This window comes from Halichoerus grypus, chromosome 2, assembly GCF_964656455.1.
Source record: "Halichoerus grypus chromosome 2, mHalGry1.hap1.1, whole genome shotgun sequence".
Classification (NCBI taxonomy): Eukaryota; Metazoa; Chordata; class Mammalia; order Carnivora; family Phocidae; genus Halichoerus; species Halichoerus grypus.
This window is the reverse complement of record NC_135713.1, coordinates 186,905,964-186,925,718: the sequence shown is the minus strand read 5'-3', so window position 1 is coordinate 186,925,718 and position 19,755 is coordinate 186,905,964. Positions and strand designations below refer to the sequence as shown.

The 19,755-nt window shown below is 52.8% G+C and overlaps 1 protein-coding gene, 1 long non-coding RNA gene and 3 other non-coding genes across 5 annotated transcripts in view; 2 read left to right on the top strand and 3 right to left on the bottom strand.

Moving 5' to 3' along the window:
- LASP1 (LIM and SH3 protein 1) overlaps nucleotides 1-10,271 on the bottom strand; it is a 39,314-nt gene extending 29,043 nt beyond the window's left edge. Inside the window, exons 1-2 of the mRNA XM_078065657.1 lie at nucleotides 10,011-10,271; nucleotides 2,837-2,931 (exon numbers count right to left, since the gene is read on the bottom strand). Of these exons, the coding sequence (XP_077921783.1) occupies nucleotides 2,837-2,931; nucleotides 10,011-10,079 (164 nt within the window). The 5' untranslated portion in view covers nucleotides 10,080-10,271. The remainder of the gene's footprint in view (nucleotides 1-2,836; nucleotides 2,932-10,010) is intronic.
- Nucleotides 3,726-9,992, bottom strand: LOC144380849 (uncharacterized). The gene is made up of 3 exons (XR_013445067.1): nucleotides 9,789-9,992; nucleotides 7,705-7,811; nucleotides 3,726-3,963 (listed from the first exon to the last, which is right to left on the bottom strand). It is a non-coding gene; the product is annotated as an uncharacterized LOC144380849 (long non-coding RNA).
- A 675-nt stretch (nucleotides 10,272-10,946) lies between the features above and the next one.
- Nucleotides 10,947-11,018, top strand: TRNAC-GCA (transfer RNA cysteine (anticodon GCA)). Its single transcript has one exon. It is a non-coding gene; the product is annotated as a tRNA-Cys (tRNA).
- A 1,698-nt stretch (nucleotides 11,019-12,716) lies between these two features.
- TRNAC-GCA (transfer RNA cysteine (anticodon GCA)) lies at nucleotides 12,717-12,788 on the bottom strand. The gene has a single exon. It is a non-coding gene; the product is annotated as a tRNA-Cys (tRNA).
- Nucleotides 12,789-16,638: 3,850 nt separating this feature from the next.
- TRNAC-GCA (transfer RNA cysteine (anticodon GCA)) lies at nucleotides 16,639-16,710 on the top strand. The gene has a single exon. It is a non-coding gene; the product is annotated as a tRNA-Cys (tRNA).
- The last annotated feature ends 3,045 nt before the right edge of the window (nucleotides 16,711-19,755 follow it).

Here is a 19,755-nt window from a genome sequence, read left to right as displayed (position 1 = left end):
CGCCCATTCAGTCTGACTCCTTGGCATTTCTCCCCAGCCCCACATCCAAGCGTGTGTCTGGATACGCACCAGGCGTGTGTTTAAGGGCATGTTTGTGGGGGTCCATGACCGCCCAGCAGGCTGGCTGGGAGCTCTAGCCTGTTCTCTCTGCTGCCTAACCCCAAAACAAGTCTGGTGCAAGAAGAGAAATAGAAGAGGCCTTTTTGCTACTTAACAGTCACTTTCTAGAACATTTTAAAATCTCAGTCTTGAGAAGCCACTGGGGAATGACAGACAGCCTTCTTCTCTCTTGACCACCCCTCTGCCAGATGCTGGCTCAGGGACTGGCCAGAAATAGGCACACCACAGAAGCCTCCCTGCACAACCAAACTCACACCCTCCCCCACCGAGGGGGTCCAACTCCCTGGCAACGTGCCGGGAGAGATCACCAGCCCCTCTGGGTCTGGAGCAGGAGGTACTGCTGAGAAGGAAGGAAGCCAGGCCTGAGGTCTACAAAGCAAGGCCAGGAGGGGAGTGGGGGCACAGCTACACCCTGGGAAACCCCAAGATTCAGGAACCTGAATGCCACTGGGAAGATGGGGCCAGAGGCAGAAAGGGAACAGGAGGGAATGAGAGGGGACGTCAGCACAGGGCCTGGCACGTGGCAGGGGCTCATCCTCTTTGGTCTAGGGGCCCGCATCCCTGGGGAGGAATTCGTAACCGGGGAGAACCTGAAGCTCGGACAGGTCCAGAGGGTACTCCCTGCAGGCCAGGCCTACTACATCCGGCTCCTTCTGGACTCACCAGGTCAGGTTTGCGGGCCCAGACCGACTGCTCAGCAGAAGCCCAGGTTAAGGGAGTGTGAGTGCCTCGGGCAAGGTGCGACTCTCCTCACTCCCGGCTGAAGTGAGACACAGCGGGGCCACACATCCAAGGAGGCTTCCGCTCTCATTCAGAGTCCTCCCTAGATAACATCCCAGCTGGGCCAAAGGTCAATGGGGCCGGGCAGAGGCTAGGGCTGTAAAGGCTGGGGGAACGAGGGGCCAACCTGCTTCTCTGGCCAGGGGCCAGGAGAGAGATAGGAACCTCTCTGCCTGGGCAGTTGGGAAGCAGCATCTGGGAAGAGCTGCTTCATCTTCTGCCTTCCCTGGAGACCCCAACACCTGCAGGAGTCCCCACCCCCACTTGCTGCACCCTCCCCAGAAGAGGGTAGAACAGCTAAGCTGGGACTCTGGCACTAGGCTGAGAAATTGCAGAGAAAACAAGGACAAGCCTCTGACTTCTTTCGCCAACTCCCAATGCTCACTGAATTCTAGGCTACTAGAGTCTTAGGAAGAGACGTGAGTAAGCATCAGTCCCTGCCACCCACACCAGCCTCCGGGCTCAGCCACACTTCTGCTCAGCAGCTGCCCCCAAAGGAGCCTCGGTGCCCAGAATCCAGCTTCACGTGGTCCAGCCACGAAGGGGTTACACTGCCCCTGGCCTCTGGCTTTACTGAACCCCACCCCACTCCCCAACAGAGAGAGGAAGTGGCAGAGAATCAGGGCTTGTGTGAGCCCTTAAGAATTCTAAGAATGTCCCATTTCCCTTGGGGGGGGTGGGAGGGGTTGGTAGGGGGAAGAGGATCAGTGGAAGCTAAGAGAAGAGCAGAGGAGCTGAAAGAGGAGCCAGGACAGAGCTGTGACCCTCCTTCTTCCCCAGGGGCAACCTTCCCAGTGCCCCAGTCCCTTCCAGAAGGGACAATGTCCAAGCTGCTTCCAGAAATCTCTTTTTGCCAGCACCTGGCTCAGGTTGGCAGAGAGCAGCTAGCAGGCAGTAAATGCCTGATGGATGTCCAAACCCCAGGGAGATGACACAGTGGGGTTCAGAGGGCACTGGGGGTGCTGTAAGGGAGAGACAGCCTTCCAAAGGGGTTTAAGCCCCCCAGCCCTTTTAGCCGAGTTCCCGAGCCCAGTGTTCCCCTCCTTGGGGAACTTCAGCAGCAAAGAACCTCCTGACGGAGAAAAAGCCTGGACTCAAGTCAGATGCTGGATGTTTCTGAATTTTGATTTTGCCACTACTTAGCGAGTGACTTGACCTTCTGAAGCCCTCACCTGGCAGGTGGGGCGTGAGGTCCCGCACACGCAGTGGCCCCCACGCTGAGTTTACAGTTGCTGCACATGAGGTCAGCTTGCAGGTGGTATACTCTCTGCAAGTGCACAGGATGGGAAGGGGGTGTCCTTCTGGATGGTGTCCTACCCCACCTCTCCCTACCTCCCCGCAGCAGGACGGGCTGCAAGTCCCCATGTGGAAGGGACAGACCCCCAGCCAACTCCACTGGGAAAGACACGAAGGATTCCACAGCCTTCCACAGCCTCCCTCACCGGAAAGGGAGGAAAGAGATCTGCCCCCAGGCCAGGTGCCCCCTGCATGTTGCCCCTGGTTCTCAAGGGATGAACACCAGGAAGGGCTGGAGCCAGAAGCCCCCAAAGCCTAGGGCCCAGACCCTCTGGCAGGGGGCAAGGAAGAGAGAGAAATGAGAAAAGGCAAACACGACAGGGCAGAGCACCGTCTCCGGAAGGGCCACACTGGGCCCCTCTCTTGTAGCGGGGCGCAGTGGAGGGAACAGGCGTGCTTGGCAGAGAGCAACATGCTTACTGGGTTTGAACCAGCCTCTCACTAGCCATGTCATCTGGGGTGAGTCCGGTCCCTTCCCCAGCCTCAGTTTCCCTGCCTGTAAAATGGGCCTATTAGTAGCCCTTAGTTCATCCGGCTGAGGTGAGGACTAAAGGTGATGAGTGCTTATCAGGTATTGTGCGGCAGTGCTGGGCAACAACCTGGAACAGGAGGAAGGAGGAGGGAGGGAGGCAGGACTCACGCGTTGCAGTAGGGGGTCTTCTCGTAGCCCTTGTAGTTCTTCATGTTGAGTGTCATCTTGCAGGTCTCGCAGTGGAAGCATGCTTTGTGCCAGAACTAGGGACAGAGGCAGAGGGAGGACAGCCATGAGACACGGGGACTTCGGGAAGGGGGACTCGAGCCCCAGGAAGGAGCACGCCGTCCCAGGGATGGATCACAGCATCACCCTGGGTGAACCGGGGCCATCTCGGGTCACAGGCTCCGAAAGCTGACGACACCCGCCTCCCCTTCCCCACTCGCCACCGGTCAGCTGTTGGAGCTGTCAGGAGCGGAAGGCGGGCAGACAGGCTGGGTGAGTGCAGAAAAGGCCCCCAGAAGGCTGGTTCCATCGCCCCCAGACCACTCCTGCTGTCCCCCCAACACACACCCCCAGCCGGAGAAGCCTCATCGCTGATGCAAAGCTGCACCAAGATTGCTAAGAAGCCACTGCTGCTGAACTCGGAGGGGCAGCTCCTCAGCCTTGACAAGGTCTAGAGAAGCGGAGGGGGGCCCGGCCGCCATGCCCTGGGCCGGAAGCCCGGCACGTCTTACTCCCACTCCAAGGCCCCCCCCACCCACCCCAGGGCTGTTCATCTCTCACCTCCTGCCTCCTGGGGGCCCCCCTCCCCGTGACCAGAGTGGGGGGGGTGGGTGCCCCAAGCTCTGGTCACCACACCCATACCCTTTCTACCTTCCCTCACCCTTCTTCCAGCCCCAGCCAGGTAACTGGTAGGAGAGGCCACCCCCCCCGCCCCCCCGCAGCTCTCCCTCCGAGGCACTACAGAGCTCTCCCTGGAGGGTATGCCCCACAGGGGACATCAAAGCTCCACCCTGATGAGCCGTGTGACCTCGGTCAGGGCCCATGCCTCCGAGCCATTTCCACGTGTGCAGAATGAACGTAAAAATAATACCGAATACCGAGCACTAAATGAGAAATCACCTGTAAAGCACTCAGCACGGTGCTTGGCCCCTCTAAGTACCCAAATATTAGGTACTGGGCACTGCGACAGGTACAAACCCAGCCGAGGGGGCTCAGCAGCTTCCAGCAGCTTCCAGTGGAGGTTGGTGTGTGCTGGGGAGCAGGGGGGGCTCCACCGTGCCCAACCACAGCTACAGTGCATGTGCGAATGAGTGGCAGGTAAGACTCCAGCAAAACCCAGGGAGCAAACCATGGGGCGGGGCAATCGAGGGGAAGAGAGTCGAAGACCAGGAGGGAAGGAGGACCGAATCCTAAGAAATGGTGATGCCCAGGCAAACCCACGGCAATGAGACAGAGATCGAGAGATTGCACCCCTGGCAGCCCAGGATGAGGCCCCAGGATCAACACTGACCCGGAGTCCAGCTTCCAGGATCCCAGAATCTGGGCTGTCTGGTGACCTGGCGGGCCTGCCTCTGCCCCATTTCCTAGCGGTCAGAGGAAGACACTCCTGACCCCTCAAAGGAGGAGGCCAAGAGCCAGGGAAGGGCCCAGGGGGAGACTTCCGAAGGTGCCCAGCACAGAGCTGGCTCTCAGCCACCTGTTAAGGAATTCTCCCAAGTCAGTGCTCTTCTAAACGTGCTGCCCAGCCAACGGGCGCCTCTGGGACACTTGGGAGGAGGGAGCAGAAAAAAGGAAGCTGAGAAGCTGAGATATCACCTCCTCGACCCTGGCCCACCTCAACCAGAGGCCAGGGGATAATTTGGGGGTAAGCGCCTTCTAGTAGAGTACTTTCCCTATCAAGGAGACTCGCCCAAGGTGGAACAGTTAGTAAATGAAGATAGGAGAACCACTCTTTTGGGAAGAAGGCCAGCTGGAAGTCTGGAAGCAAAGGAGTGGCTGGTGTTAAGCTTGGCCCTCACCCCCACCTGGGCTTATCCCAGAGCCCAGCCCAGACTGCTCCCAGTACAAAACCCCTGCACACACACAACCTGGCTGGAAAACTAGAACAGGGTAGTCCCTGCCCCCCATCAGCCCCCCCCGAAGTGACAGCCCCTCTCCCCCGCGCCAATGCCTGGAAGGTGCTGGCAGAGTGCCCCAGCCCTGTCACCACCCAGTCTGCTGGCCTCTGCCTGCCTAGCTGCACAGGCCCCTGCCTGGGCCTCCACCTCCCCCCACCCCCTCAGGGGCCTGCCAGGAAAAACATTCTCTGGAATCCGGACCATGACCCACTTTCACACACACACATATGCAGGAATATGCACTGTCCTAGGACTGGGGACCTCCAAAGCTGCCTCCTGATAGACTTGGGGGAGACACAGGGAGAGAGGGAGATGGCCAGGTCCCCGCCCAGGAGCCGAACCCCTCAGGAAGGAGCTGGGGGTTCCTGGCCAGCCTGGGGGTACAGGAATGCCACAAGAGACCTCCCAGCTGCCTTTTGGAGGAAAGGGAGCCCCCAGGAGGGGATGGGGCCCATTTCCACCAGCAGTTCTTCCCCCCCCTCAGCTCCAGAGACACCATGCTCTCGGCTGGGCGCATGAGAGGCCGGGCAGTAGTGCCCTGCTCCCTTACACGGGGCTCAGGAGCTGGGTAACGAAAACGAGAGTGGACTGACGGCCTCCAGCGACGCTACTGAACTCATGCTCCCCGTGTGCAGAGTGGTCTCACAGAGGTGCGGGGTGGGGGCGTGGGAGGGACGAGATGACCCAGGTCCAGGCTCCAAGCCCAGCGCCGAGCTGCTTCCCCTCTAGGCGAGGGCTCCAAGGTTAAAGAAAATCCAGTAGCTCTGGCTACTGTGTCCCCTTCGGGCAAGGGCGGGGGAGGAGTGCAAGGGGGAGCAGAAGATGGCAAGTCACCCAACAGCCCCTGTGGGCCAAGCCGGGGCTGGGGACCCCAAGGGGATCCCAAGATGAAGGACACCCCATCCCCATTTCCATCGGTCTGGTGAAGGACACAGGGAACTAAGTCAGTACAGCCCCACAATGACCTGTCTGCCTCCCTCCCCTGCCCCATAGGCCCTGTGGCAAGCAAGAGTCCCCTCCCTTTCTTAGAGGCCCCAGGTAAGATTTCAGAGATGCATTCCTGAGACTCTAGCCTCAGGAGAGCAAAGTGCACCTCTGGGCGTGCAGCTCTAATCCTTCCTGCTGCCTGCAGGAAGTCCACTGTTTCCCTCCCCTCATCACAAACCCCCCCCCGGGGGGGGGGGCAGTTAGAAGGCTCTCGGCCTGTCTCTGGGCTCCAGTGGTGCCCACAAGGTCCCTCCACCTACACCTCCAGAGCTCCATCCGCTCCACGGAAGCCCCACTCCACAGAAAGGCAAATGGAGGCTGGTGGGGGCAGAAGCAAGATCCCCCACACGTGGTCAAGGCTTGGGCCAGCCTCCCTCTTTCTCTGGAATCACTGTGCAGCTGGGGGAAGCGGCTCTCACAGCTCTGGGGGAGGGGGCTGCGGCGAACCTCAGGTCACTGTGCCTGCAGCCTGGCACCTCGCCCTCTGCACCCAGGCTGCCCGAGGTGGCCATGACTCAGGGCTGGAGGATGAAGCCCTCCCCTCCCTTCCTGTTGCCAAGTGTTACAGTGCCTCCCTCCTCCGGGAGCAACACCAGCTGTCCCCTGGCCGGGCCGGGGTCACCATCCTAGCTCAGTCGGCCACCTGGGCGGCCGGCTTAAAGGCAAAGACCTTGGCTGCAACTCCCCAATTTTCCAGGGGGAGATTATTATTCCTAGTGCCCCAGCTCCATACAGGAGCCCAGGCCCACAACATTCCTCAGGCCAGGGTCAGAAAGGGGTGGACCACTACGGACACTAGGAGACGGTGTAAATAAAAGTACCTTTTGCAAACAGAACAGGCAGAAAAGCTGAGCACAAAGCACTTTTAGATTTGAATTCCAGCTCTGGCTGAGCAGGGAATGAGCCACATGATCTGTCTGAGCCTCCATGTACGGGGTTCATAATTCACGGGAGCAATCACATCTGTTTTGTGAAGACTGAACCTGGTACGTTGCAGTGAGTAGTAGCTACCGTGAACAGATGATCACGAAGTGATCGTGGGGTACGCTCAGCTTCAGCTGGAAAATAGGGCACCACAGCTACGTGGACTTGCCTTCTCTCTCTCTCTCTCTCTCTCTAGTCTAGCCCAGCCGCCTTCTACCTTGCTGCCCCCTGTGGGGGGGTGGCTCAGACCACCAGAGGCAGAGCGCCCTCCCCTCCCAATGAGGCGTTCCAAGGGGAGCTAGCAGCCTACCAATCCTCTACCCTTCCCGAAGGTCTCCACCTGTTTTCAGGGGCCTGGGAAAGGAAGTCAGCGGAGAGTACTCGACAGTACAGATCCCTGGATACAAATGCATCCCCAATAGGGTCCGGGACAAAACTCCGCCCTTCTCCAAATGTAGAGGACGTTCTGGGACACAGACTCCCCTCCTCCCCAAAGGCCCTGCAGCAGCCATTCAGAGAGCCTGGCACAAAGCAAGTGCTCAATAAATATTTGTTGAATGAACGAGCAAATGAGGTCACCCCATTTCTCCCCCAACTCTAAGCCCAGAAGTCCTCTGAGGAAGCACGTTTCGACCTCCCTCCTCAAACGCCATCATCGGCGATATATATTTATTCAGCATGCACAGCACGCTGGGTGCTGCCGGTTGGGGGCAGGGTGGCCATCAGCGGTGACACGGCCTTTACCCACCTAAGCCTTTGGGAGATAAGGCTCAGGGAGGAGAAAAAGCTAACAGCAAGGACGTAGCTTGTGCTCTGGGTCACATCGTGAGCTATGTACCATAGGGAAATCGTAGTGAAATGAGTCTAATTTGACTCTCTCCTCTAGTAAATGGGAGGCCTTGAGAAGTTGGTTAGCAACCGCATCTGTGAGACTGAATGCTCCCCCCTCCCAGGTCTCGGTCCTCTGGGCACCAGGTCCCCAGTCCAAGTGCCTGTGCTTACCGTCTGAAGAGGGTTGGGAGGAACAGGTCTGACACCTGAATATTAGAGGCCTCCTGCTCAGTGGAGAGGGGGAGGTCTCCCCAGGGCCACCGCCTGTAAGGAGAGCTCTAAAAAGAGGGAGGAATCACCATCTCCCACTTCCCAGGGCAACCCCACCTGAATGTCCTCTTCCAGCTAGGGCAAGTAGAACCCCAGGAGACGGCATCTTGCAGGATCCCTACCCGCCCCACCCCCACCTCTGGCACACAGCACCAAAAGATTTTATAAGGGAGCTGGGTGTGGGGCTGGACCGAGTATCTCAGAAAGACAGGGAGGACACAGCCTACACCGCATCCCCTTCCAGGCACTTTGGCAGGAGCTGTAGTACACTGCCCCACCTCCAAGGAAATGACATCATTCATACCCATGTGACAGATGGTGAATACTGAGGCCTAAAGCCATTCATAAAGTTGGTGGGAGCAGACCTGGAACTAGGACCAAGTCTCCCCTTGGCTCCTGGCCAAGCAAACCCTCCACCAAATATTGCTTCTGCCTTATATAGGTGAAAGAGCCCACAGCCTCTTCCCAGTTCATGACTATGGAGAATGGGGGAGTGGCGGGGCACATGGAATGCAGAGGCCAAATGCAAGATGCAGAGGCCAAAATCCCTCCCATCGAGGAAAGGCAAGAACCCCGAACAGTTAGTTCTTCAGCTAGTGCCTCCAAGCTCAAGTCCTGCCTTCCAGAAGCTGGAATGGTCTTTGGGAAGATCAGCACCCCCACTGCTTGTGCCCACATTATGGCTCTCCTCTCCTCCTGCCCAGCCCAGGAGAGATAACGAAACAGCAGCAGCCCCATATATCTGCTTCCTCCAAGAGCAAGTTCAAATGTATTTCAGGACCTGGGAACCCTACCCCATTGCCCTGACTCAGAGGCTAAAGATCACTGAGGAAGCTCCAATCCCAAGGGAGAGGGAAGAGACAAAAAGTATCCAATGAACTATCCTTTCCCAAACAAAACCTGGCTCCAGGTGTGCGATGAAGCAGGCCCCAGGGCTCTGCACCCCTCTTCCATCCCATGCCCCCCAACCCCTACCAGTTCAGACAGGTAGGAGGGGATATTTGGATTTGGAGTCAGCTTTGGGAGGTGGGTGAAAGGCATGACAAGGAAGGAGAAAAACCACAGAGGCTTCTCCTCCAGAGTGGGGAGAAGATGCGGAGGGGGAGGAATCGCATTAGGATCTTGGGGAGCTTAAAAAACCGGATCCTACCCGAAACTGCTGGAAACACCCAGTTCTACTCTTCACCTCCCTCCAAAAGTATAATAGCAACCAGATGAATAAGTCCAGCACGGATTGGGGGGGCGGGGAGGAACGATGCGTAAGGGCCCCCAAGGGACCGTGAATTTCCAGAAGGCCACCTTCCCCTCTTCCTAACACCTCCCCCTCTTCTGGGCTTCCCCTGAACTCAGCCAACCCCACCCTTCATTGGGGAAACCTGCTTTGAAAAGTTAGCTCTTTGTTCTACAAGCCGGTCTCAGGCTCTGAGCACAATTTCAGGAGATCTCTGCAAAGCACCCCCCACCCACCCTACTCCAGCACCCGACCCCGCCCCGCTCTGGCTGGGCGGCCCAGCCCCGGGAGTTGGCTTCTAATTTGAGGTGGGGGCTGGGAAGCTATGAAGGAGGTCTGCTAGTCTATTAAGCGCGGAACCACCGAGGGGGGTACAGGTCGTCCAAAAAAAGGGGTCTCGCAGTGGGGCTTGGGTCCTTATCCGAATCCCAGTTCACCAGATGTAACACTGGCCGGCTGATAGCCCCCGCCCCGGGTCTCCAGGCCATGAAGTCCGGCCATTTGCGGCCAGAGCTGCGGGTTTCGCTGGGCCCCCCAGCCTCTGCCCCGCCCCCCCCACCGCCCCCTCCCCCCAGCGCCCCGCGCTTCCGCCTACTTGGCGCTCAGCGCGGCGGGGAGAGGGAGCGGCCGTCTCCTCTCACTCTCCCGGCCCTAGGGGGCGGGACTGCACCCCTAACCTTCCCCCACCCCCCACCCCTGGGCCTGGCCTCCCTACTCCTCTTCCGTCCTCCCAGCCCCAGGGCACAGAGCCCACTATTCTCCAGCAGTGGCTGCCGCCACGCGTGGACTCCCTGCCGCGCCGCAGATCTCCCGGTTTCCAGACTGGGGTCTGTCCCCACACCCCATGACACCGCCCTCCGTTCCTCCTCCCCGGATCGCGGGGATGAGGCGGCACCGACCCGGCCCTTCTCTCCTCCCCTAATCCGGAACATAGCTCGGGGATTGCAACGACGCGCCTCCGGATCCCGGGGCTCACCTTATCCAGACAGTTCACCTTCTCCGTGGGGTACACGATCTTGCCGCACCGGGCGCAGTTGGGATTCATGGCTCCGGGAAGGGCCGGGGCGGGGACGCCCGAGCTCGCGCGCGTTCTCTTTCCCCGGAGCGAGCTGGCGGGAGGCGGCCGCGGCTGCAACTACACAGGCAGCGGCGACGGCGGCTGGAGCTAGGGAACTGGCCTCCGCCTCCGCCCTCCTTCCCCTAATAAACACAGCGGGGAGGAGGGGCTGCACCGGGGCGGGGACGCGCCGCGGGCGCGGGCAGGGGCGCGCGCGGGCGGCGCGCTTCCCGGGCGACGTGGGGCTGCGCGGGGGCGGATTCCGGGGAGGGCGGCGGGGCCGGGGGCGCGCGCCTAGGTGCGTCCCGAGGGTCCCCCGTGCCCCGGCGCTCTCCGGCGGAAGGTGCCCTCAGCGCGCCCGGAGGCCAGGGACCCCTTGGCGCTGGAGGCGGCGCGGAGCCCGTCTGGCTGCACATCTGGGGCGCCCGGGCTGCGGGAGGCGGGCCAACCCCTCGCACCCATCGAGGGTGGGGCTGGAACCCTCCCGAACGCCGGATTGGATTCACCAGATTCGGGGACTTTCCTTTGTGCCGGTCGATACCTGGCGTGAACCTGCGGACGGAACGGGAAGCCCCTGCCCCGCCCCTCAGTTAGCCTCCCTTCCCCCACATCCTTTCCCACATTTGTAGGGCGGAACCCGTCCCTACAGCCTGGACGCTGCGCCTCGCAGCCCCGGCTAGTTCTTCCTTCCCCGCGCTCTGCCTTGCGGCTTTCCCGGGTTTCTCCGGGTCCGGACACCTTCTGCTCTCCGCTTGGCCCCCTTTCTTCATTCCTTTCTCCTTTCTCTTACTCCCTACCCTCAGTGTAGCAGTGTTTTAGCATCCAAAGAGCCATGTCCAGGCGCAACAGCGGCGTGGGGGTATAGCTCAGTGGTAGAGCATTTGACTGCAGATCAAGAGGTCCCTGGTTCAAATCCGGGTGCCCCCTTCGTGGTTTTTCCTTCACTCTGGCACGAGCATTTAATAAATTGGATTTACTATTGACCGTTGGATCCTAGGTCAAAAGAAAACCGAAAGTCGAATTTTTACAAATGCCATCCTCATTTTCCAACCTTAGCAGAAAGCTTTCGATTTTGCTTTGTACCCAGCAGAAGGAGGAGGAGTGGGTGCGCCCACAAACCATGTTCAAAAGCTGCAGCTCCCTATTATCCGCGCCAGAATTGGGATTTCTGCGGCCACCGCCAGCAACCTCAAGGGTGTCAGGCAGTTCGAGGCGCCCGGGTCAGAGGACAAGATTACTCCCCCAACTTGGGTTTCCGTTTCCGATGGGGGAGGTGGATGGTCAAGAGAGGGAAACCCACAAACACAACCTTTCCCCAACTTCAACTTTCTTTCTTAAGTAAGGTGTCATGGACCTGCCGTGTTCACCCTTCCCTCTTGCTCATGACACAGGCAGAGTGAAAGCACTTCAAGAATGTTAAAATGGCGAATTCACACCCATAGGCTCATTTTAATTTACAAAAATAAAGTTACATCCGGACGCAAACTGATATATACTAAGGCAATGACTCTCAAATTTGAGCGTGCAGCAGAATGACCAGAGGAGCTTGTTGAGACACCCCCAGTTTCTGACTCTGTAGGCCTGGAGTGCAACTTCAAGAATTTGCATTTGTAACCAGTTCCTGGGCGCTGCTGCTGCTGGTCAGGGGGCCACACTTCGAGAGCCACTGAATTAGTAATAGGAGGCGATTGTGCTTCACAACCTAAAGGTGGGACAGATATCTGTTGGCTTCCTGACTGACAGTTAACATTGTTGGGCCACAGGGAAACAATGTGTGAAAGCAGCAAGGGCATCCCCCTCGACTAGATTTTGCCCAAAAAAAGGAAAAATAAAGGAGAAAGGGAGAGACATGCTGCCCGGGTCAGGGGGCAGCTGTGATATTTTAAACCCGGAATCTGGTTGTGTCATCCTTCAGAGCCCTTGGGGAATACTTGAGTGCATTTTTCCCCATGGCTCTCATAACTGGGAGAGGCGTCAAAAGCCTGGGCATGGAGACTGAGCAGAACCACTGTCGGGGCGCAAAGCCCAATCCCAGGGAATAGCCAGCTTTTCACCCCTTTTCTGGACAGTGGGCCTCAGATTTACCACCTGCACTTTTATCAGGCCAAAGCCCTCCCTTTGAGCTAACATAAAGAAGGAGAAAGCCATCTACTTTTGACCTATCTTCTATCTGTGCTGGGTCTTAAACTTCTCAACCACGTAGATAAACCTTCTGAACTTGGATTCTGTTCTAGTCTTCTCAGAGTATGAACTAGGCTAAATAATGTTCCCTCTCCCCCCCTCCCTGCCAGGCACTCCATTGTTAACCTAAAAAGAAAACTATAATTAACATTAAACCAATAGATCTCAAACTGTCTCAGAGATGAAAATAGTTTGGTGCTTCCTTTTTACCCACAAGTGGGCTTCTTGCCACTGAGTTGGGGTATACCGTAAGACTGGACAGAGTAATAATCTACTGTTCAACCTCTGGGGTGTTGCTCTTTGCTTCTCAGGTACAAGGAACAAGTACTTGCTGGGGGAAATCAGCCAAGTGGAAGAGACCAGGATTCCAAAGAGTTTCGGATTCAAGACCTACAAATGTCCGGGTTATACTTGAACAACTGTGAAAAACAGTAAAGGTAACCAAGGGGGCACCCGGATTTGAACCGGGGACCTCTTGATCTGCAGTCAAATGCTCTACCACTGAGCTATACCCCCTCTGCTGGCAAACGTGTGATAAATTCTCTTTACCGCAATCCTAAATTTTTCATCCTGGAAATTATTTGTTGGAAGTTAGTTTCTTCTTGCTAGGTGATACTGAATTTTCTAGTAAGGAGGAACAGAACTAAAATACCAATAGAAGACATGGCATTTTGGAAACATGTGAAGTCAGGTACCAATCTGCCTTTTCAAAATAGACTCAATTCCCTATCCATAACCCCACCCATCTCTTTACCCAAAAAAGTCAGAAAACAATCTTTTGCAAAACTGGATAGGAAATCCTTTTCCCTGGTCTCTCTAAAAAGAATACAAACACCAGCTAACAGGACACCACTGGGAGACACTCCCTGCCTATACTCTCTTGAGGTCGCTCTCTCTTTTTATGGAGCAACTACTCCACGTTAGGTGCAGAACATACTTTCTGTTCTCACTCACACCAAGTCTAAAATCTAGTGAAGACAAACCAGAAACCAGAAAGTTAGGATCTGAAAGACATGAAAGGGACAGTTGGCTATCGGGGAGGGCAGGCATTCTAGGTAGTGGGAATGACTACCACCATGTCCCTAGAGCCAGAGTGGCTGGAGAGGTGGACAAAGGGAGGGCAATTCAAAAGAGCTGGACAGGTAGCCAGGGCCATCAAGGGCCTTGTAATCCAAGGCAAGGAGTATGGATTTTATTGCATATGGATGAAAAGCCAGCCATTGGACAGTTTTGAGCAGGTATTTGAGATCATCACCCACGCTGCTGTGGGGAAGAGGTATGGGGACTCAAGAATGGACATAGAGAATACACACAATGGAATATTACTCGGCCTTTAAAAAGCAGGAAATTTTGCAATATTTGACAACATGGGACATTATGCTAAGTGAAATAAGCCAATCACGGAAGGATAAACACTGAATAATTCCACTTATATGAGCCATCTAAAACAATTGAACTCACAGAAGCAGGGAGTAGAATGGTGGTGGCCAGGGATGAGGAAAGAGATATGGGGAGTTGTTAACCAATGGGCATAAAATTTCAGGTATACAAGATGACTAAATTCTAGAGATCTGCTATGCAATATTGTGCCTATAGTTAACAATATTGTATTGTACACTTAAAAATCTGTGAAGGGACGTCTGGGTGGCTCAGTCGGTCGAGCGTCCAACTCTTGGTTTTGTTTCTGCTCAGGTCATGATCTCAGGGTCGTGAGATTGAGCCCCACATCAGGCTCTATGCTCAGCACAGAGTTTGCTTGAGATTCTCTGCCTCTCCCCCTCCGCCTCCCCCTGCTCATGCACACACTCTCTTTCTCTCTCTCAAACAAACAAATAAATAAATAAATAAATAATAAAATCTTTAAAAATCTGTGAAGGGGGTAGATCTCATGTTAAGTGTTCTTGCCACAAGAAAGGAGAAGAAAAAGACGGACACAGAGAGACAGGCTAGGATTCTATTGCAGTAGTGCAGGCAAGAGATGATGGTGGTGTCTTAGACTACAATAGTGGACTTCTTTCCTATTGCTGCTATAACAAACCACCACCAACTTATTTCCTTAAAACAACACAAAAATATTATCTTACACTTCTGGAGGTCAGAATTCCAAAATCAAATTCACTAGGCTAAACTCAAGATGTTGACATGCCTGTATTCCTTCGGAGGCTTTAGGAGAGCATCAGTTTCCCTGGCTTTTGTAGCTTCCAGAGGCCACCGGCATTTCTTGGCTCATGGCCCCTTCCTCCATTTTCAAAGCCAACGTAGTATCTTCTCACCCTCTGATCTCTGCATCCATCCTTACATCTTCTCTCTGTCTCTGACTCTGATCCTCCTGCTTCTCTCTCATAAGGACCCTTGTGATTCATTTGAGTTTATCCACATAATCCAGGATAATCTCCCCAACTCAAGATTCTTAACTGCAACCACATCTGCCTTTTATCTTATAAGCTAACAGATTCACAAGGGGATTGGGACATGGACATATCTGGAAGGCCCTTATTTAGCCTACTACCATGGGAACAGCAGAGCTGGAGAGGAGTGTAGGCCTCCAGATGGGCCATGGAAGAGAAGCTACGTGCTTCCTGTAATTTGGATGGCTTGAGGAAGAGGAGCGAAAGAGAAGAATCACGAGTGACTCTTCTTTTTTGTCTTCACCATCTGGGTGGATGGTGGTGTGGTTTCCTGAGATAAAGAATGCCGGGAAAGGAGTAAGTTTAGAAGGGAAAAAATTAAGTTTCTTTTTAAAACTCTTACACAGAAAGTAAAACAGTTCACATCTTCATTTCTTTCATTATCAACGACCTGTCTCCAACTGGATTGTAAGTTCCTCGAGGGCAGGGATCGCTTTGCATTCCTCCTTGTTTTCCCCACAGCAGTTGGCACAGCGCCTGCCTGGTTCACATGCTAATATGGGTCAACATGTTAAGAGTGAGGTGCTCCGTAGATATTGAAGAGGGGATGTTAAGTATGCAGTTGAAGATCCAGTGAATTCTGGGGACCAGGGAGAGGTCTGGGCTGGAAATGTAATTCTGGGAGTTGTCAGTGTATAGTGGGGAGTTGACGAAGGAGGTAGTAAATCCCAGAAGTGTGCTAGACTTGGCTCATACTGCTTGTGAGAACTGATGATTGAATTTTCAGGAATTTTAAAAGCCAGTTGACTTCCTTGTGGTAGCTTGAAATTGGCAGGTGGGAGTATTTGCACCGTGGGAATTAGCAAATGCTATAAACCAGGTCCTTTGAAGCCCACTGTTAGCCATTTACCAGCACACCACTGCTTCTGATTCTGATTTTCTCCAAAATGGAAGAAATAGGCCAGCTCTTCAGCTAAGAGAGTGAGGAAAGATAAGATATGGAAGGTTTGAGACAGGAGAAAGTGTGTGAAATAGACATTTTGGAGAGTGAGAACGTGAACCTAGCCAGCCAGTGGTGTAAGAATTCTAGCCAGGGAACACTAGCCTGTTTGAGATTGATGAGGTGACATAGGACTTGTGAGCTCTTCTCCAGCAAAAATCAGTGGACTGGGTGCTAGCTTGGTGTAATGTGGTAGTTGAGTTTTATCAGGATTGTGGTTTGGCTGGCAAGTACAAACTAGGGTGTATAGTGAACCAGGCAGGCGCTGTGCCAACTGCTGTGGGGAAAACAAGGAGGAATGCAAAGTCATCCCTGCCCTCAAGGAACTTACAATCCAGCTGGAGAACCAAGATACATACTCCAGGGGAAAAAACTACTGACAATCAGGAAGGTAAATGCAGAGTAGCAGAACTGCAGAGACAGGTCGTTGATAATGAAAGAAATGAAGTCACTGGCTTTCTTAAAAATGGGTCTCAAGAAAGAAGAAATGTGCAAGTGATTGCAGTTGCACAAAGCAAAGGAAGGGCTTCCCAATCTAGGGGAAACCTGTTGATGTCTGAAGAGGCCAGGGGAGAGGAAGTGACTGAAGATGCTGAGAATGGAGACAATGGAAGCTTGTCTGGTACAGGAGGAGAGAGGGTCTGAAGAAGGACAGGGGAAGCATTTCCTCTCTTGCACAAAGCACTGGGCTGGGGATTCAGTGCAGCTCGGGTTGCAGGCAGGGAGGCTGGCAATGCACGGAAGAATTCCCAGACACCAGAGGTAGAAAAGCCTGTCGTTGATGGAGAGAAGGAATCCCATTCACACCCCCCCACAGGACCTTCAAGCCTGGGTCACAGCAGACCTCACATTCCTCTCCCACCACTTGGGTCGAGATTGTCTCTGCAATCTTCTCTTGATTCTATCATCCCTGGAAACCTGAAACAGTCAATCACAGGTACTAAACTATTACTAACCACCAGAGAGGTCTGGTCAGCGAACGCCACAATTAAGGTATAATCCCTCTCTCTCCAGCAGAGGGGGTATAGCTCAGGGGTAGAGCATTTGACTGCAGATCAAGAGGTCCCCGGTTCAAATCCGGGTGCCCCCTACTGTATTCACTTTTAAGCCCTACCACCCTCACGATGATAGGAAAGAGATACAATACTAACCAAGCAGGCGTCCCTGCAGAGTGTCCTGGGAACAGGGAAAGAAACTACAGCACCAAGGATTTCAGGTGCTAATGGCTGAGTCAACATGAAAACAAAGTAATTACTGTATAAGGCGAGAATGTCTGCAACCATTCTGGGGTCCTCCATCCAGGTCAGTGGTTCTGAAACAATGGTCTGGGGGATTCCTGAGACCCTTTCTAGAAAGAGAAAAGCTAATTTTATAAGACTACATTATTTATCTGTTTCTTGTTCTTTCATGAGTATACAGTAGAGCTTTCCAGAGGCTATACCATGATGTGTGCTATCACAAGAGATAAAGTGTGGGAACATGAAAATCCAGCTGTCTTCCTTTAAGCCAGACATTAAAGGGATCTCCAAAAGAATGTAAAGCAAAGACACTCCTCATTAAATTATTCTTCTTTAGAAATATGTATTTTTCATTTTAAGATGTTATGTATTTTTTAATAGGCAATGGACTTATTATCTTAAGTGAATTAACAAATACTTAAACATTTCGCAGTTTTAATGTCTAGTCTAGTCAATGTCAATAGATATAACCTACATAAACAAAAACTCTTTGAGGTCCTCGATAATTTAAGAATGTTAAGTGGTCTTCAGATGAAAATTTGAGAAAAGTAAAGAGGTGGCTCAGGGGAGAGCATCCTGGGGTTGCGAAATGGCACAGGGAAGAGATGACATTTGAGCACAATTCTGAAGAAGATGAGGATAAATATGAGTCCTGAAATCCTAAGCAGTTTGGTGTTGCTGGAGAATGAAGTGTAAGAGGAAAGGTGATTGGAGATGAGGCCAGAGAGAAGGTAAGCCATTTCAGGAGGAGACTCCAGTGTTATGCTAAGGAGCTTGGACTTTATTCTATAAGCACTAGAAGGCCAGCACGGGGTTTTAGTGATGGAATGTTATGGTGAGACACTGGTGGTAGCACCAACTAAGAAGACTAATAAAGGGGAACCTGGTGGCTCAGTCGGTAGAGAATGCAATCATTGTCCTTGGGGTTGTGAGTTTGAGCCCCATGTTGGACATAGAGTTGTTTTTTTTTTTTCTTTAAAGATTTTATTTATTTATTTGACAGAGAGAGAGTGAGAGAGGGAACACAAGTAGGGGGAGTGGGAGAAGCAGGCTTCCCACTGAGCATGGAGCCCAATGTGGGGCTCGATTCCAGGACCCTGGGATCATGACCCGAGCCGAAGGCAGACGCTTAACGGCTGAGCCACCCAGGCGCCCCTAGAGTTTACTTTAAAAAGTAAAAAAGAAGAGAAAAATACAGGCAGAAGAGCAGATCTCCGAGGAAAATGATGATTTCTGTTTTGGACATGCCAGTTTTGAAGTGCCTGTGGGGTGGAGGTATCCCAATCACCATTTCCATATATTGGCAAGAGCTAAGCAGAAATGTCTGCACTGGAGATATAGATGGGGGGGAGATTAGCATATAGACAACAATTGAAGCTATCTGGGTGGATGTGATCACCTAGGGAAATAAAGGAGGAAAGAGCTTAGTGGCTTAGAGCCTGTGCTTTGGAATTAGCCGGATTTGGGGTGGCATTCCAGCTCTGCCTTTCACAAGCTGTGTGATCTTGGACACATGACTTCACCTTTTCATTTCTCTGTTTTCTCATTGGTAAAATGAGAATAATAATAATACCTACATCCCAGGGTTGTTGGGAGGATCCTCACATTCCAGTAAAATGCTTACCTCGATGACTAGGACTCAGTAACATTCCATAAATAGTAAATTCTATTATTAGCAGCATCATGGAAAACATGGGTGAAGAGTGTTAAGAAGGTGGGAATGATCCCAGTGTGAAATGCTGTGGAGGTCAAGTAAGACACTGAAGAGTGTCCTCGGAATTTGAAAATGAGTAGGTCACGGTGACTTTTCTAGTATAATTTTTCAACATACATCATTTCTAGTATAACTTCAGTCATGTAGTGAGGACATAAGCTACAGGGTTCAAGGAATGTGTACATGCAGGAAATAAGGAAGTAGAGACCAATCATTTCCCATGAAAATGACCAAAAAAACAATGGCATTGGGAGAATGGGAAGCTGATAGAGAGTTGTAAGGAACATTTTTAACACCAAAAAAGATGAAAGAAGATAATTCCAGAATAATAGGCAGTATTTTTTTTTAATTTTTTTATTGTTATGTTAAGGCAGTATTTTAAATTGAGCAAAAAATTGAGACACCTGGGTGCCTCAGTTGTTAGGTATCTGCCTTTGGCTCAGGTCATGGTCCTAGGGTCCTGGGATTGAGCCCTGTATGGGGCTCCCGGCTCCACAGGAAGCCTGCTTCTCCCTCTCCCACTCCCCCTGCTTGTGTTCCTTCTCTCGCTTTGTCTCTCTCTGTCAAATAAATAAATAAAATCTTTTAAAAAAATAAATTGAGCAAATGTAGCTTTATAAGAAACACTATATTTTCCAAATATTTCTAATTTTGCCATAAGTGAATGAAAGCTTCTTCATGCAAGGATGCTGACAGATGGAGATGATGGAGATTGACTTCATTTGTTCAGCAGCCATTCACCATGTATTTATTGAGTGAGGCCCCATGCTAAGAGCTAGGGATATACTGTTGAACAAAAAGGACATGGACCCAGCCTTTATGGAGCTTATAGACTTTGGTGGGGGTGATCCAACAAACAATCTTCAAATATATAGTTATGAATTGTAATAAGTAGTATGAAAGATATGAAAGAAAAATGCAGCATGTTAAGACTTATGACCTAGAAAGAGGGTCAGGGCAGATTTCCCTAAGAGACAGTTAAGCTGAAATCTAAAAGATCAGTAGACATGGTGTACATGAAGAGGGTAGGCAGGGTAGAGTACTCCAAGCATGTGTGAGGCCTATGGGTATTCAGGAGCATGGGCAGTATCCGGGACTAAAAAGTCAACTCGTCAGAACAAGAGCAAGCGTGGTGCAAGGTAAGGTTGACAAGGTAGAGTAATGCCAGATCAGGGCCTAGTAG